Source organism: Buteo buteo, chromosome 15, assembly GCF_964188355.1.
Source record: "Buteo buteo chromosome 15, bButBut1.hap1.1, whole genome shotgun sequence".
Taxonomy (NCBI): Eukaryota; Metazoa; Chordata; class Aves; order Accipitriformes; family Accipitridae; genus Buteo; species Buteo buteo.
In genome coordinates this window covers 25,288,182-25,307,955 of record NC_134185.1, presented here as the reverse complement: position 1 = coordinate 25,307,955, position 19,774 = coordinate 25,288,182, and the positions used below count along the sequence as shown (strand labels likewise).

Sequence of the window (19,774 nt, the reverse complement as noted above, 5' to 3'; positions counted from 1 at the left end):
AAAATTTAAATTCAGAGTTTATTATACCAGTAGGAACCAAAGCATCACAGAGGGGGGCTAGCTTGGGGTGGGAAGGAGGGGTTGTTTGAGAACAAAACCATAATCCCTGATATAATAACCATCTTTCAGATGTCATCAGCTTACTTAAATAGAGTAAAAGAATTTCCCCACTGTTCTTTATTCCTTTACAAAGTAGCACAGCAAGGTTACTAAACTGCTGGGGAAGTGCTTCTACAAGCCACCGAAAGGAAACCAGAAGGTAATAGCGAGTTGTGCTCTAACACCACTGAGGTGCTGAACAAAGCGGAACAGGGGTCTGTCAAAATACCTGTCATATATTCACATGGGCTTCTAGCTTCCAGAGGGCAGGAAAACAGAGAAGAGAAAGAACAGTTCAAAACCCTGTTAGTACAGAGGTTTGGTATGCAGAGAACTGTACGCGTTTAAGACTGACTACTTACACTATGACAAGACTTCATCATCTGGAAATCTTCACTGTTTCACTGTTAATAGATGAAACAATATTATAAATACTTTTACCAGTGGTCCAGATGTGCTGAAGGTTTGTTCCTGTATTTATTAAAGTGTCTTGAAAATTTAATTTCAAGCTGCTTTATGTGAAATTCAGAAAAAAAACCCCAAGTATAAGACTACCATAACCTTCCCTAAAGATGAATTTGAAGACCTAGTGCCCAGTTTCTGAGAGGACCACTTCACATAGTTGGTCACTTCACAGACTGTATAAAGGATTTCCTTTTGTTTTCTTTAACTAACATAACTGTGGTATTTGGTCTTACAGCTACAGTAAGACCAATGATTTCTGAAACATTAGCCAGAAAGTGGAAAGGATGGAGGCTGGAGAAGACAAGAGGCCCTGAGATAAGCCATCAGCAAAAACCAGCTGATCCGTCATTTTCTGCAGCAGAGCCCCTTTCTTTGACAAGGTTCACACATAACAAAACAGTAGGAATAAACTAACATCCCTTGCTAGTCACTGCAGCTTCTGGGATCACTCATCAAAGATGCTTAATTTAAATGCAAAACAATCTGCAACATTATTGCCATGTCTTAGTAGAGCAGTAATAACTAAGGTATCCTTTTAAATGAAGAGAAATGCACAGGATAAAGTGCAAGATGGCAAGCAACATGAAGAAAAAAAATGCAGTGTTCTCAGTTTCTCGATTATATGTTGTTACATTAGTTGTCTTCATTGATTTTAACATACTTTTTTTAAGCTTTATTAATTTCTATTCCTGTAATACGAACATGTCAATAATATGGAGTCAACCTTTGTAGCCTTATTCAGAACAGGCAATGAGTCCAAAAAGAAATAATCTGATAGACACACCTGTAGCCAATCCCATTATCCCATGGGTACTTTCTCCAACAGAAAAAAAAAAGTGGTAAGTCTTTTACAAAAGAAAAACTTTGAAAAGCTTCTTCTAAACTTTGCATTTTTCATTTAGAATGCAAAAGCCGGCTTGCTCACTCCAAATGGTTAGCTGCACCACTAAGCTAAATACATCATGTATTTACTAGAAACCTTCATACAGCAGATGGTATCTGAATTAGGGCTATTAGAAAAGATGACATTTTCCTTCTGTTTTTTCTGTATCAGGAAAAGACCAAAGAAATTCTAGAATTACTTTAATACTTTGGCTTCCTTTCACCCTTTTTCCACCTCAGGAAAAGAGATATGAAGCTCATCGAGGCCGTATGTCATCTGTTGACTTTAGCAGCAAAAACGCAGCCAAAAGAACATTAAATCAGTCCCTTTGTTTCTTCTGACTCATCTGAATTTATATCCAGTCAGGGGTTTATGGGCATAAGCTTGTTTCAGAACCTGAGGTAAAACATTTTTCTTCAACTGTAATTATTTTTATTAGTAAAAATTAATGTACAAACATCTTCTTAATACTCTTGCCACAAACCAAAAGGTATGCATTAGTCAGTCTCAGAAAAATTGCTGTTTCCATGTACTCAATAGAGGTAATACTCTGTGCACATCTTCATATACCTTTCTAAATCACGTGAAGATTAGTTTTTACAACCAAAGGAAAAAAGCAAAGTTCTGCGTAATGAGAAATGCACTATTTTTTAGTAGGTGCCCCTCAATATATGCTTAATATTTAAACAGAAAAAGGAGTAAAGCATATGCTGATAAAATTCAGTTTGCTACTCGGCATGTAAAATTACTGCTTATCTATCTAGAAGCATGTATCCATATAAATACACATGTAAGTACCCACACACTGTTGTTCCTCAGCAGTAAATAAAAAAAGTGTATCCTCTCTCTAACCACATATAAAAGAGGAAAAAATGTGCTAACCTTTCAGCTAATAAATTCAAATCACTTTCTAAAGTTATCATGGAGTCTAATCTCTTGAAATACATAGGTTTAGCTTGCATTTCCTTTCTTTTGGGAAATCTGCAAGCTGAGTATGATCATTCATAAGGTTCTTTGACACTGTATAAAGTCCCCTTCACCCCAAAGAGATCACGCAGATGGAATAATAAAAGATTAAGAGGCCCAAAAGTGAGTCGGGAGTGCGTGTCCGTACACATTTGTGCGCCCATCTCACGCGCGCACACACACACACACGATGACACAGAATGGTGGGGATTACAATTACAGTGTTTTTAAAAAGTTTAAAGAAACTGGCAGACAGGTTGACTCATTATTTATTTATAGGAGGTGTGTGCGCGCCCAAACGGGTGAACAGGGCCAAGAAGCTTCTCAAGCCAGTGCAAAATTACTGGCAGAAGGCAGGACCTAACAGTTCTGCATTCCTGTGCAGCAGCTGCTTGTCAAGAGAGGGATGCAGGAACCTACGTCTAAATTTACTTTTGATATCAGCACATAAAAATCCTTTTTTAGAATTGCTGGTGAAAGGGGAGTTTCCTGCACTTGTCATTTTGCATTTTATCTTTCAAACCCACAGTTCGCTTGCCTAGCAAAATGCAAGTGCGACATTTAAAAACCACTTCAGTTCTGCTGCTTTTTAGGTAACTTTTCTATTTATTTATTGGCCTGGAAAATCTTCTTGGGAGGGTACAGGGAGGAAGAGAAGGGAGTAGTTAAATACTATAAGCACTGAGAGACCTTTCTCATTTCTAAAAGGCTTTGACATGAAAGCAGAAGTAAAAAATCAGTATCCACTTAAGAATATTTTAAGAAATTTTCTGGTGCCTTCATACAACATGTAATTTATTTTAATTCTTAGTCTTTGTTAATACTTCCAGCTCATTAGAAGAAGAGTATCAAACAACAACAAAAAATAGTTAACTACATAAACCACACATATTATACTGCTTTTACTCAAAGACTGCATAACACATAAAGCAGTACACTACAAATTAGACCCATAAATAGCTAACAGATTGGGAAACAGAGGCAAAGACAGGTTAAGTGAGTCGTGGATTGTGGCAGCGAAGTTCCAGAGCAGAGTCCAGGTACAGGTCCATGGTAAGAGACTGCAGGTTTGCATGTTGGCTAGAGGAGGATTACTATGAGAAAATGACTGCTTTTTTAATTAATTCCTAAACTCAAAGTCGACCAGTCAACTAGAAATCTGAAATCTGTTGGAGCTTTATTGAATTTAATATAACTGTATTTCTGAAAATTTACTAAAATGTTGGTATTCTATACAAACATCGTGACAGGTCATTTAAAATACTCATTCTGAATAAATGAATAATAAATAGATTTATTTTTTTTAAACAACAAATTATCAGAGTTAGAGGACGAACCACTAATTAGTTTAATCATTTCTTTATAGGCTGTGCCTTTGCTCCTTCAGTTTGGAGGTTCTTTACTTCTGCTTTACTTCTGACAGGAGAAAACCCACAGTCTCCAGACGGCTACAGTTTCCAGACAAGCCTGAGAAAGAGCAACTACTGCATTGTCCACTACACACTGCTCCACAAGAGATGTGGAGCTCGAGCACCAGAGAAGACAGCTTGCCCTGAGTGCAACCATGACCAGCTGGAGCCAGCACTGGTCAGCACACAGGCATCTCTTGGCTCTGCTAAAAATTTACCCTCAGAATGATACTGGGTTTAATGTTACTGCGGTGGCTGGGTATTCAGAGGAAGCATGAATCTGGGAGCTCACATGTCTGATCATCCTAAAGGCTGTCTACAGACATTCACTATATAAACAGACATGTGGAGTGAAAATTATATCAAATCTCAGCTGCCTGCTATGTCCTTCCACCAAAAATGCCCAGATTAGCACTCCATAAATTCTGCAGGTGGCAGAAGTGCATGGACGCTCCATAATCCACTCCAGGAAGAAACACAAACTGATTAGCTTAAGCACGCAATGAAAATAGCTTCTGCTAATACAGATGACATGGTGAAGCAAACTACAGAACGTTTGCTTCAGAACGCATACATGGTCTTCTGGTTTAAGAGGCAAGCGGATGGTAACAAAAAAGCTGGAGATGGGAAACCTGTGGCAAAGTCTTCACCCCAGTTGGATTCCTCCTCCCTCCCACCCCTTAGTGAAATTAGAGAAGGCTGATTTGGAAAGAAAGGGTTACACTGAGAAAACCACACATGGATATGGAAGCATCACCAGCTGAGCCCACTCAGCAGCTGAAGCATCAAGGAAAGGCCAGCTCAAGTAAGATTTGGGCCTGACTGGAATGATGAAGTGGGACATCACAAAAATCCTGAGAAAAGACAGTCTTGGCTACCAGTAAGGAAAAGCAATGCACGGTGTTGCAGGGCATGTACACAGAGATGACTGAAAAACAGAACTGCAGAAAGACTTTCGTTGGCTCTTCTTACTCTCTCCTTTAGCTGTGTCTTCCGAAAAAAAAAATAAAAAATCCATCTTTGCTTCAGTTTCCCACTGAGATTCCTTTTGTTTTCCTTCCCTATCTTCTACTTCTATCCAGTATGTCTTAGTAATATAAGCCACAAACTCAATTACTGTCTCCACTCTGTTACTGTACATATCAGCTTCAAAACTCTAAAATGTTTGCTGTCTAAGTGACAAAAATAATCCTTAAGTTCCCACTACAACCACTTTTCTTCACTGAATACCATCATAAGAGCTGTCCTGCAGTATGCAAGGACCCCACATGCAGAATTTGCTTCAGGATTTAGTCACTTGGTTGCAGAAGTCTGCCATGTTACCACCCATTCTCTTCCACAGCAGAAGTAGGAAAAGTACCCTTTCCTTGCAACCGCTGTTCACGTTTGCTTTAAACACCGAAGAAGGTGTATTTATACTGACATCTCAGACTGTAAACTGGAGGACCTGAGAAACAGGCTCACTCTGCTTTCTGCCACTGGCAGAAATATTATTTCAAACAACTGTAACTAGATTCTTCAAAAAACACATCTCAAACCACCAAATCTTATATTTCTTATGTTGAGAAATTGCAGGTGCTCCTTTTATTCTTACTAGGCACCAATAAATTTACAGGTACCAAAATGGTTGAGGAGGAGGAGGATTACAGATCACATACTTAACACTGCCAGCAGAATAGGACAACGTCACTGAGAATGGAAGTCTACCCTTCCCTTATGTCCCATCCTTGTCCTCTTGGCTCCCACACGTACATCCATCTTGCCCATATATCCACCTTACATAAGCATTTGTGTAATTGCGTGCTGAACCAGATCAGGGTATGAACTTGCACACAGATCAACCTCTTCTTTGTGAGTCTAATTTTAACTCCTGTTAGTTTGCCAATCCCCAGCTTGGAGGAGGAGGAGGAGAAACACAGTGGAGCAGAGAAGAGTAGAGGCAGCATGACCTCCTTCTGCATCAACAGTAAGTTATACATCCAAACCTGCCCAGGGAACCACCTTGTCTAGCATCTACCCTCTGTCTCACACTTTAGATACCTAAATCTTTTTCTAAACAGAATAATACAAATCAATTATTAGAGTGAAAATGAATTATTTTTTTAAAATCTCTGCAATTTAAAACTCATGGACACCTTTTGTTCCATCAGAACATGTTAACTCTGCCCTCTGTATGTAAATCAAAATTGTGAGTTCAAAGGTGTGTCAAACATTGAGTAGTTTCACCCATATCACTGTTGTTCCATCTAAAAGACTTTTGCTGCAAGCTAATCTCTTTAATTTGTAAAACAACTTGCATACTCAATTTAAACATTCTAAAGCTGTAGAGGGGCAATTCAAGAGAAACTGAGAAATTCTTAGTCAACAAGTATTTAAAATTATAATAAAAACACATTAGGAACTTTGTACATTTTACAAAGTTCGTTTATATGACTATTGCAATGACCAAGTTTCCAATTTCAGAATGCTGAAAGCAACCATTTAACACAATCCTAGGGGGAAGGGGGAATCTGCATTTCTCTTCTGCACTTCTCTAGTGAGTTTGATTTCCAACATTCATTTTTCAACCAGTAGTTTTAATAACATTAAGCACTATTCTAAAGAAATGCTCAAGGACATAAGTGGAATCTTAAATGAATTCCTCAACATGGTTTCTGTGCACTTAAAACATCTCATAGATAATACCTCCCTCCAGCAAAATACATCCTATTACAAACAGAAATTGCTTTTATCAAGTTCTAAAGGAAACAGTTCAGCCTTTTCTAAAGCAACAGTTCTGTTTGCTTTTGTTCTTAAGCAACTAACATCAACTACAGAAGGGTTATTAGCACAAGAAAAAGTGCCCAAATCCTTTCTGTTGCTAACATGAACGGACACTGGGAACAGTGTATGGAAGATCTCCATTTTTAGATGTCTCTGCAAAGTAAGGCCTTTGCTAAACGTTCCTATAAAATCTAAATAATTTGCATTTCAGGGAAGAGGGGACAAAGATATCGTAATACCCTGAAATACTGTACTCCACATGCTGCAACTTCTAACTGGCTATTGACTCAAGGTACAGAGGACAATTTTAGATCTCCTTCAACTGGACAGCCCACAGTGTATACAAAGCACTTTAAAAAACCAAAAGCTTTGTACCAAAAGTTCTTTCTCTAATATCTATCTGTATTAACCTCTTGTTCATAATGAAATGCCCCAGCAGCTAGCAGAGCCAGCAAAGCCTCCCTCCTCCCACGCATGGCTTTCAGGAAGGCTGTGTCGAAAAGGCAAAATTATCGTTGCCCAACAACACGCAATCCAACAACAAAATCCCACTCCAAATGGCTTGACAGAACAAATGCATGGATTTTTATAGACTTAGGTCAACTCCAGAGTGTATAAACTGAGATAATGCTATTCAAAGAAATCGAAACTAATGTTCCTGTCCCATATTCTGTACTGGTTTAAATCTTGCCATAAAGGAAATTACTGCTGAATATTTTTAAACTGACAGAAATTAACAGATTAGCCAAAAAACTATACCCAAAAAGTCACTTAGCACCTTTCAGCTACCTTCAGGATAAGAAAGCCAGAAACAAAATAACCCCAATATTACAAGAAATTAAAGATACACTACACTAAATTATTTGCATATTTCTAGAAGTATGAGCACAAGTGTATTTGGTGTTATAATTTGCCTCAGTTTGGGCACTTCCCTAAATTTGGCCTTCTGTTGGGAGAGTTTAAGCTAACATAAGTCGTACATCAGAAGAGATTCAAGGTAAACATAAAAGTCATACTGATTTAGAAGCACAATTGAATTTAATCTTTTAAAAACACTTGCACTTTCATCTAAGAATTAAAAAGGTGCATTTTAACAACAAAGTAATCTGAGCTAGTAGCAGATGACGCTAGAATGACCTGTTGAGCTTTCTGTCACCACCTCCAGCCTCACGCTTCTTCTGCGCCAGCTCACACACACGTAAACTCCCAGTGAGATCCCTCAGGGAGCTAATCCTGCAGAAAAGAAGCTCTGTAGAAGAGTGAACACTTTCTGTGGGTTTAACTCCCTGAATGAGCTCACCACGAATCAGGTGAGTGTCACCTGCCAAGCCATTAAAATGGGTGGCAATACCTAGTGGTAGCGAAGAGGGGAATGAGGTTGTCTCCTTGTGGTAGAAACTATCCATTAGCTCAGCCCAAGGACAGGACACGTACTGCAAGCCTGCAAGTTCACATTGTTCACCAGTTTTATTATTCTGTCATGCTTTTGCTGGCTACCACTGATCTTAAAAACAACTTAAAAGGAACAATTTTAAGGTATCTAAAAATAAGGATCCATTGAGAAGCAGGGTTTTTTAAAAGTGCATTTGGTATTCTAGCTTCTTTAAAAACTCTTTGATTTAAAGACAGTACCAAATTAAAATTTAAACAATGTTTTTCAAATACCTCTAAGCAAGTACTCTCGGAGGTATTTAACCTCCTATGTTTCTGTTTTTTTCACTGCAAGGTTTGTTAAAGAAGTTCTAAAGGTCATTTCCATGGCTTAGGAGAATTTGGCTAATATTATGATAAATATTCTTGGAATCTAATTTAAAAAAAAGCAATGAAATAAGCATAAACATGACTTTTACGGATCTCACCATCTTTGGTCTACATCCAAATGCATGCTAAAAATAGTAAGAACAGAGTTATATTAAACCAGTAAAGTACAAGGTGTCTTGATGCAAAGTTTGGTTTACATAAAATAGAAAAGTATTTTTCCAGCAGATGTAAATTGAAACAGCTAAGAGAAAAACACCAGACAAACTGCTCCCCATCTTAAGATGACACTGAAGAGTTAGTATTTGCATATTATGCAAGAAGCGGATCCCCGTGAAATCATGCCTGAGGTACCATTCTTAGAAGCAAAAAAATCACAGGTAAGAGCATATAAATAAAGATTAGAGATATATAAAATTTTTGGTTAACTTGAGAATTTAAATCAGTTACTAAATGATTACATTAACTCCTGATTTCAAGAGCAGACAGGACACATCCAGAATAGTACCAGGTTTTTTCTTGTTCAAGATACAAAGTAACTATTTTAAATACCTGAATTCTTCAGAAATCCACAATAATTTTTAAAAAGGCAAAAGATTCTGAATACACTTTTAAATCACCAATGTACCAAAGCAATTTTTTAAATGGTTTCCTTTCTCTTACTGATGTATCCCAGAATCCATTCACTTAAATTTATTCACATACCAAGAATACATTAAGACTTCACAAATTTGTTTTTCTCCCTTCTCAATTATGCCAACATCAGTAAAGCACTATCATTCCAGAGCCATGAAAAATAGTTGTCTTTTTTGTAACAGCAACCATCAGCTCCCAAAGTTTCAAGAGAAAAGACGGAGACATTGGGCACCAGCTTTGCTGCAACTCATCAACAACAGATAAGACCTGTAAAGTAGCAGCACTAGTCATGCAAAACACCTGGTGCTGCAGGCTGGAAATAACAACACCGGCAAGAAAATTCTCTAGAGTATTTGTTATTGTTATCTTAGATACCGTCTTGTATTTCCTATCAAGATATCAAGTTCATGCATGGCATTTGAGTGTATATATATTTAATAGTTCCATGAACACATACACTTCCCTTAAACATAGCTGAATACAGACTTTTCAAGGTGTTCCTTCTCACACTGTATCTAATTACATTTCAGCACTCTGCCAAAGCAACAGCTGTCTCCTTAGGAAAGTAATAATTGTAGCATGAAAATCAGGGTTGTACTTGCTTCCTGCTTTTGCTCATGGCTACTATTCCACAGGTGGGGAAAAAAAAAACCAAACAAAACCACAAACATACCAACATCTGGAATTTAACAGAAAAACTGACAATAAATACCAAGGAACAAGGGAAAAAAAAAAGATCCATACCAAAACCTGAAACCCCACTTCTGGCCGCTGTCATTAGTTATTATGAGAAAAATTAAATAAAACTTATTTCAGAAGATGTCTGTGACTTCTATTCCAGGCCTGCCATAGTTCATTCATATCTTTTAAGAAAACATTTGCTCTACATCAAAAAATTAATGCAAGCCCCTATTTACTATTAAAGACTCAAGAACAATCTAGTCTCACAAAACTTAATTGGTGATGGTAAGTTTCTGGACACGTATCCTTATTTTGACATACTGGGGCAATCAGGAAAAATAACCAAATAAAAGCAGTGGCTTTATACACTGATTACACTACATTTCCTACCATATCTACTACTGATGTTACAATAGCATAACTATTAGAACAGATTTGGCAAATTAACCCTCATGTTGTTTGTCTCATGCCAAAAATTCTAGTTACAATGCAAGTGGCAGCAAGCAGTATACCCATATTAGTATTCTTCTTTTTGCAACCTTTAGTAGCACTTCACGTAAGTATGAGGAGTGGTGGGAAACTTTAAGGGGAAAATGATAACTAAGACAAGGCAACTGGCTGCCCTTGTAATCTGCAATCAACTTAAAGAGCCACTTCAGGTCATGAGAAATTTCAAGATGACAACTCTTTCATAGTTCTCTTCCCACGGTCAGAAAAAAATACCACATGGAAAAGAAATACTCCATGAAAAAAACCTACTCTTCCACTAGCTTTTATGGTAACTTGCACGTAAGCCAAACAATGTACAAGTGTATCAATCACTTTCCTACTTTATAAATGCCTTTTCGAAGTCACGCACAAACTTATAAGAATGTTCAACCAACATGTATCAGCTGGCTCCAGTACTGTTTTAAGATATTGGTATCTGCAATCCTTTTACCGGATCTAGCATCATTGTCTGAGCTCAGATGACTCAGATAAAAACAATGTGAAAACATAGTTTGTTTTCATGTTTAAAATCTCCATTGGTCTCCTGCAACAATAACAGGAAGAGCTGTACGGATCGATATGCAAGATTACTAATAGGGACTTTTCTTCTCCTACCCAACAACATGCACGTGAAACTTTCTTAACTAGGTAATACATGCAACACTTACAAGATCTCTGTGAAGCACCCAGTTTGCATGGAGGTAATGGATTCCATCGAGGATCTGGTAGAGTAGGGATTTAACCATAGATCTTGGCAACTGCATGGGCTTTTTATTTGCTTTTGAGGCACGGTGAAACTTGATAATATGCTAGAAATAAAACAAGTAGAAACATGAAGCATGTTAGATAAGTAGAAAGGGTTTTTGTTGTGTTGGTTTTTTTAAACTATTAACACTAAATAATGGAATGAAATACAAAGTTTGTTGAACTTTGCAATTAAAAGTAATAGTGATATGCTCACAATTTTCTTAAATTGTTTGTATTCTCTGAGTTCTTTAAAAAACAGCTGTCAAGCTTTTGCTAGTATCTAAAGACTGGCTACTTACCTCCAGTAAAGGGTCTTAGACATTCTCCTCCCTCCCTCCTCCCCATTCGGGATCCTCTTATCCTCAGCTGCTAGAGCAGAAGCTTCCAAACCAGCAGTATCTACCAGAAAGAGGATCGCACTCTATGCTTTCACACCTCCCCTCCTCCTGTCCAAAACCACCCAGGACAGAGTACTTGCAACTAACTACTTTACTGTTCCCCCAAAATCAGAATCCCAGTAAAGAGAGATTAAATAAATATTTAAATAAAGATTAAGGGAGGGGTACATGGGGGGACACGGGACACAACGACGACTCCAAAAACCTCACACCACAACATTAGGGTGAGATCATGTTCAAACATCTAAAAATGGTTATATTCTCGCTTCTGAGTTTTGGCTGCATACTTCATTGATGATAAAGTAGCGGCTCTTGGATTACAAAAGTCAGTCAGCCCACAAGAGGACAAATACCACTTGAAAACATGGAATGCAGAAAGGGACCCCAGCATTAGTCAGTTGAAGGAATGAAAAAGAGATCATGAAAAGATTGCTGAGAGATCATGAAATATTCATAAACTAATTAATATTTATTTTAAGATCAATGTGGAGATGATGGGTTATGTTTGGTTTTGCTAACCCACACAAGAAATAAAGTGGGGTGAGGCCCTTCTACCTTTTAATCCTCAGACAAGGTGGGGCTATGCAAGGCACAAAGACAATCTTAACATATTGCCATTCAGCAAACAACTAAATCCATGCATTCAGATAAAAAAACAAAAAAAACCCCACAACTCCTTTTTGAAGGGGATTCAAAGAAGCATTTCAAATAAAATAGTTTTCAATTATGTGCTTTTTGAAAGACAGAAATAATAAATGCAGTTTGCATTTTTACTGAAAGCGATTCAAAATGCTAATCTGTCGAGTGACAAGACTACTAATTACCCAATTCTTTAAATAGAATTTGTCTAGTTCAAGATCATCCCCCTCCCCAGGTTAAAGAGGGGTAGCCAATGGCTGTGCTTTCATTGGACCTCTGCTCCCTCCAGCCTCCCCCCTCGCCAAGTTTGTCACTACTATTCCCAATGAAAAGGCCAACGGGTTAATGTTTCCTCACGATAAATGCCACCTCTGGCTGTCACCAGTACTTCAGCCACCGTCAAACTGTGCTTAGCAAAGATATAGATAATAGTGTTTAAAGAGAAATTAAAAAAGCAAAAAAGCCCAAATAAATCAGCACGGCAGCCTGCTTATTCCCTATCAACGGCAATGTTCCCACTGAGCCTTCCACTACCACATGTACAACCGTGAAGGCTGTATATTAAAAACAGTATAAAAGAAATCTACAGGATTATCAGTTTTTAATATACAAATGAGGATCAGTAAACAAAACAAGCTGTCAGTACCTGATCCTTTAATTGTGCAATCACTCTGAAAAATATAATGGAAAGCCTTAAGGGATAATTTCTGTAGAGAAGTTTTTTCTTGTCATTTGAGACAGAAGATTCTGTGTCAAAACTTCAACTGGGAGTCCCCACCTTCCAGTACCACACAATGATCACCGGATAATGACCTTCATGTGTAATTACAGTATGATCTGTAAAGCAGTGATGATACTATAAACTCCCAAATATGTATCTTTATTAATACACGCTACGAAAAAATACAGGAGCACTAACAGGCAAAGGTCATAACAGAGACCCATAAACCCAGCCCAGCCCTTTTTACAAGATGCATGTAATCACTAAAAGGGATTTCTATACCCATTTAAAAACTGACCAGTATGCACACAAAATGTTATTCCTTATAAGAAAGGCATACAGAAAATGAAACCGAAAAAGGGTCTCCTGGGACGAAACAAGACACAACCAACCACGGCTGCACTGAGGAGGAACGCTCTGTCCCTGGCCCCACCACAGCCCCCCCGGTACCTCTGGAGGAAGGGAATGAGACAGCACCAGGCTGCTGCCCGCTCGGTTCTGTCCCTGCCCTCCTGGGTGACTCCTGGGTTCCTTCCAACGCACCGGGAACCCTGCCCGAAGGCTTTGTCCCATGACAAACTAAGGGACTGAGCAGACGTTTGAAGCAAGGCGAGAATCTGTTCGGGAACAAGCCACTATCAGTCAAGCAGCTACCAGTACACCAGGGCCATCCACCAGACCAGCAGAGCAAAGCTTACACAAGGGTAGAAGAGGGGAGGGTTTCTTCCTGCAGCAACTCAAAGCAGCAGCATCCCTCTTTCTTCCTCTCGTTCCACAGGAACGCCTAGGCGAACTTTTGAGGCAGATAATCTGCCCTTACACTGAGCTTTAGGTATGCAAGTTACCTCTAAACCAGAGCTAGCATAACTAAATCTGTGCAATGCTAAGCTAAGTTACCCAGCCAGACTTGCCAGCGGAGGCTCACCACCCCACCCACCAAAGCTGGCACACGCTCCAGAAGGCGGCAGAGCTTGCTCTTATCTGCCCCTGAAATACCACTTAGGCACATGCTAAACCATCTTGCTCTGACGCTTGCTTGTCCCAATCAGAAAGGCTAAGAAAGCAAGCTCCTTTCTTGAAAGTTATTGAACTGCAGAAGTGAATTAAAACTGATAGGTTTGCTTTAAGCAAGCAATATCACCATTGCTACAAAAGCAAATAAAAATTACCATTGCCAATTTACTCTACAGAAGTTTATATTTCATCAAATCGCAAATTTCACCCCATCACAGTTTAGATTAGAGAACACAACAAAAATTAAACTGAAAACATACTGCAGGGCCAAATACTACAGGGAACTGAAAAGCTGAATTTGCCCCATGCCTTTGGAATGAATCCACAGTACTTGTGACCAAGTCGTACTCTCAAGAGTTTTGTAAAAAAAAAGTAGTTCATCCAATTTCTTGTAGGCAACTAGCCATACGAAGAAAGACCAACACACATAACCAACACTAAACAGCAATTTTAATGGCAGTGTCCATCTAAGAAACAGAAGAGCAAATAGGTGCTATTGCTGAACAACATCTCTTTTACCAGAGGCAGCAAGTCCAAGCTTTTTTCTTATTTCTTTATATTTTCAGAAATATATCTATATGGCCCTACCACTGTTGTGGAAAAATATTCCTCAAATTAAAATAAACAAACAAACAAAAGCATCAAACCAGAAAAATGAATGGTCATAACAAGTTGACAAAAGTTTTGGAGATCAGGCAGATCAGGTGTACAAGAAGCTCCAAAGCAAAGGATGTCATACTAGTACAACTATGCTAAAGGAATTTTTTAACTTGAGCAATTCTGCTAACTTCAACTGTGGCATAGAGATGTGCTCTTTCTGTGTCAGAACATTTAAGATTTAATAGTTTAAATCCAAGACCTCAGGTGTAAAAATGGGTGCAGGTACCAGCACAAACTAGGATGTTCTTTATACGTAACTGCACTGTGCAAGTGGATGAGGCATTCTCTGCTAGCTTCCCTTCCTGAGTAGTCCCAAAGTGCAGCCTCAAGTACAGCATGTAATAGCCATAATCTTAGACCTGGTATGGAATAATTTACATGAATTATAGGAATTATAACCTGCATTTCCCATTCCCCAGATGACTGCCCTAGCAGCTAGGCTTCAAAACCACGCTCCTCCTTTCTCTCATTCAATAAATCTTTTTTGCAGAATAGCACAGCATCAAGACAGTCCCCTGAGTTGGGACTACAGATTTGAATCTTAACAGGTACAAAGAACATTCTGCATCTCTCTCTGGAAACCAGGAGCTGTGCTTGGACATTGCAGCTTCTAACCCTTAGGTATGCTCAAGTTTTTTGCTGAATCTTACCCCTAATGAATAACCACTAAGAAAAAACATGAAGAATTCCACAATCCAGTCAAGCCAGCCAGACATGTTTGTAGCAAGAAGACAAGCAGGCAGAGGGTCAAACAGCTTCAGCACTCTGTGTCTTTTTTCACTGTCACTCCCTAAAAATAACTTAATTCCCATATTCTGATAGACCACCTGACACAAAAGCTGGAATATACCCAGATGCAAAAGTTTAAGGAAGCCTTAATTGTCAGTGCACACTATACAAGTCACACGCTACAGAACAGAAACCCATCCACAATGTTATCCAGCCATAATTTCATTTTAGGTAGCTCCTTAGAACACTGCAGATGCAACCTCTCCCTTTTGATCTATCTAAAATGCTTCAAAATGAAAGAAGAATGCATGTCATACGATGTAAATGAAACTCCAAGCAATATTGAAATCTATTCAGCAGAAATAGCGAAGTTGCTTTCCCTTTCTGTGCATCTGTATTTTCAGACTCATAAATCTTAAAAACATGCTGCCACCAATTGGATTCCAAAAACGTTGTGAGCCAATTAGGTATCCACTTCTGAAAATAAACATAAAGTAAAAGTATTTTAATCGCTTTTACATATTTTGTTTTAAATTTAAAAAAGGCATTGACTTGGTGGCAATGGCTTTAAGTCTATATTCTAAATTAAATTAATATTTCACTGACCAACATTAAAGTATACAGTTATTAACATTCTAGATAAGTAACAAAGCTTCCAGAGGCTTGCTATAATTTGCTGTCTGCAATCTCCAGGACTATTGGTTTTATTTATTAACTGCTTATTCCCAATTTTCAACTTCAAAAAACCTAATAAAATTGAGAGGAAAAATAGATGAACCGGCTTATTTCAGTATGACCATTTTAGCTTCTGCAAAGGTAAAACCATATAAATGATAATAAAGTGAAACAGAGCTAAGCATTTTGAAAGAGAATAGTGGTGACTCATGAAACAATATTCAATCTAGTAGTTCGCCTGCCTTCTATGTTACCTAGTGTGTTGAAATTGGTTTGGAAATTGGCTGATGAGTAACTAAGTACATTTTCTAAATACTCCACCAGAAAGTAAACAAAATGCATGACAATATAGAGCAAACTCAGTTTGTTTCATGAAAAACCCTAGTATTTCCCCAGCAGTTAAATGAGCATTCAAAAAGATCCTAATTTTAGCCTGCTTCCAAGGAGTCAAGCTGATGCAAACATACTCTGCGTTTGTGTCATCTCATTCCTGATTCTGAGAATTGCTGTTCAGTACGACAGAGGTTAAAACAAACAAACAAGTCAGACCTGGAAAGTTTTCATGGAAGTAAGAAGCCAGCTAAAGGAGAGATTTTATGCATGTCTGACTAAATGAAGTTACAGCATGAGCTCCCACCTCAACAGACATGAGATGATCCATAGACCTCAAGACACAACCCCCTAGAAAACCTGACGACTTGAGTTCTACTGCTTAAGGCAATGCTTGTTTCAAAATTACATGCATCTCCATCAAACTGAAATGCAATCATGTCAACATGGGACGTCTCTCCCTGCTGAAGTAAATTTTCTGTTTGCTCCCATACTTTAGCAAAAACCTTTCGTTCTATCCAATCCCTAACCCAATCTTTGAGAATAAAACAGAATTCTGTCAATGCACCATTAAAAAGTAAAATTACATTTTAATATTAAATAGATGGAAGCTTGGATACACATTAAATCTGTGCCAAGGCCAAGAGGAAGAATCAGATTATATGCCTTGAAGTCTCATTTTAAACATAAAATTATTTCCATCTTCTCTCTTCAGCAATGAATACCCAAACAATGGTAACTAATATTGTTGAGCATTAAATGTAAAGCACTTAAAAGGTTATGAAAGAATAAATCAAAATCTAAAGGCGGTATAAAAAAAATCATGTATTGTTTGTACAATTTGCAAAAAGAGGAAGCAAAGATAGACCCAACTAACCTGAATAACATTTGTTTGCTGTTCCAAAAATAAATCACAGCTTCATATGACTACACTTAGGACTCATTTCAGACACCAAAGTTTTAGACACCAAAAAAATGTTATCAAGGATATATCACAAGTAAAATTAAAAAAAATTCAGAACAGAAGTGGGTATAAGTATTTCTACAGCCATCATTTAAGTTTCCAATTTTGGAAGCATTACAGCAATCAACACATAACAGTCCCTCTCAACACACTCCCTCTAAACGATGCCAGTAAATGGCCATCATCACATACCTTCTTTAGAATGTCATTAACAAAACTACCTAATGCAAAATCCATTTCCAAGTGACAAGAGGTCAACATTTTAAGTAACAGTGAAAGGAGCTTTAATACACTAACTTTTGGTAATGCCAACTTGCTTTAAATACCTAAGCTTTGAAGCACAGAGTAGACAAACAGAATCAGTATAATTTTCCTAGGTTTTGCTGGGGTCTTCCTAGGTCTTCTACATCTTTCAGACCTAAACATGCCAAAGTAACTCTATATGACAGTAATAAAAACCATCAGAATTCAGCTACCCTTTCAGTATATATCTGAAACACTCAGTATTCGTGCCACTCTGTTCATACTAATTCTTCACACACTTTAGGCTTTTACACCCTTGCCTCTGTCTTTGAGGTCTGTTCCTACCTGTTGTTTCCTCCCATTCTCATGCTTCATGGTACAGAAAATGAACCCACATCAACTACCCTCAATTCCCTACAACTTTGGCAGAAAAAGCAAGTTTTGAGAGTCACAACTGCATTCTTAGAACAAACAGCTATCGACAACGAATGGCACTGCTCTCTGCAAGAAATCCAGCCACCACTTCAGTTATATTTGGAAGGGATAAATCATGCCATAAAGACTTTCCGTAGCAATGGCCAGTGATAAAAATTGTAACTTTAAAGCAATCAAAACCTATGCCAGTCCATTCCCTTCTGCCCCAACAAATCTTACATTCTTCTGCCAGCTAGCAGAATCCTATATTGGTAAATACACACAAGACAGAGAAGACTGCACAAAGAATCACCTAGTGGAGGAGGGCTGAATTAAAACAAAACCAGACACATGACTACAGAAAATTAAAAGAGAAAAAATAAAACTGCTACACTGAGGAAAGTATTTTTATGTATATAAAACTATTTGTGACCAACTAGTATCTGAATTATCTTCATGATTAAGAACTAAACTGAAGCCTAGTGGAAGAAAGAATTATAACTGATTACACCATATTTGAAGAACACTCTAAAATTCAGATTTATTAGAAAACATTCATGTGATTAAACAAACATGCAGGTTTATTGCACAAATCAGTACGCAACACCCTCACAATTTCATTTGGGATATAAGAACATTATTCAAAGTGTTATTAGCTTCAGCTACTGTTAAAAAATTCACATGTAGGAAGAATATTTTCTCCTTTCCATTATGTGATGATTATTTTTAGGTACACATGACTATGCTTATAATCTCTATCCTACATTTTTAAAAAGCAGAATATATACATAACAAGCATTTCATATAATACAAAGCCACTCTGTCCATATACTTTTATTATTACCAACAATAATTTCCAGATTAATTTTACTCCATGTTTCTCAGTGGTATTTGCTGCTAAGCAGTTAGTTGTTAGAGATCACCAGAATCTAATAATAAGAGAAAAAACATTCAACCAAACCTAAAAAATACCCAGATGATGGCTTAACTGGCCTTGGATAGTGAATGTATCATCACATTCAATATTATCAAATCATAGTTAATAATTTATTTAATCACTTATTAAGAACCAACAATGGGGTTTATGGCTATAAAATAAATTTGACACATTTTACTGTAATAAAAAATGTTACAGTTTTTCAGAATGAGCTAAAAAAAAAATTCAGAAGCTTCTGATTTAAGTTACAACATAGATTTCCAAAAAGGGGGATCTTAAAGTTTTGAAGTTACACACACATATTAAGTGAGTCTGAGAATTAACTCTGTATCATAGCTAGAAAAGTAGATACACTATCAATTCAGAATATAAAAAACAGTTACAAAAATGTTGCTTAGAATCAAAAATGCTATTTAAAAATATAGAGGCTATGGAATTGAAGACATTGAATATGTGCTTATCTGCAGTACTAAAAACAAAAACGTGTGCTTTAGAAAATATTTCTAATACTAAGAATCTGATGCTGTAAAAGCATAGGAGAGTAGCTGGGAACAAAAGAAAAGCTCTAAGTATTATAACCTCTCCCATGCCTAAAATTAACTACGCTGACAACAAATAGAATCCACCTCCAGAGCAGATATCATTTGTATCAAACTTATCTTAAAGTCCAATTAAGTAATCATCATGCATTTAATGTATTTAATATAAATTTGCATTATGTCTTAAAGTGCATGAACTTTACAGAGGAAGTTCTGGATAGCAGTATATGACTTAAGACTAAGGTAAAATAAGAACATACATGAAAGTTGAATAGGAAAATAAGTTATTTGTTAGTGATAAAACAGGAAACACTCATGCATCTAAAACAACCTTTTTTTTTAAAGGTCAAAAATGAACATAGCAGAAAAACAGATGTACCAGTTGAAGGTATTACACTTTTTCTTGGAAAGATTTCATCCATGCACAGTTTTGTAAGACTATGAAGTTCTAACCATGTACTGGAAAAGGTAACTTAAAAATAGTATCAATTCCACTCATGGACTTAAGATCAACTCTGCTATGTGTTAACTGAATTACATTTTTTTAATCTCAACATAAATTAATCAAGCCTGGATACAATTCGGATTAAAAGCATCCAAGACCTTACAAGTAGA

At 37.3% G+C, this 19,774-nt stretch overlaps 1 protein-coding gene across 2 annotated transcripts in view; it reads right to left on the bottom strand.

The window, feature by feature from the left end:
• Nucleotides 1-19,774, bottom strand: part of CDK19 (cyclin dependent kinase 19) — a 128,498-nt gene that overhangs the window by 56,824 nt on the left and 51,900 nt on the right. For both annotated transcript variants that reach the window (XM_075046807.1, XM_075046808.1), the window contains exon 4: nucleotides 10,818-10,958. In XM_075046807.1, the coding sequence (XP_074902908.1) occupies nucleotides 10,818-10,958 (141 nt within the window). The remainder of the gene's footprint in view (nucleotides 1-10,817; nucleotides 10,959-19,774) is intronic.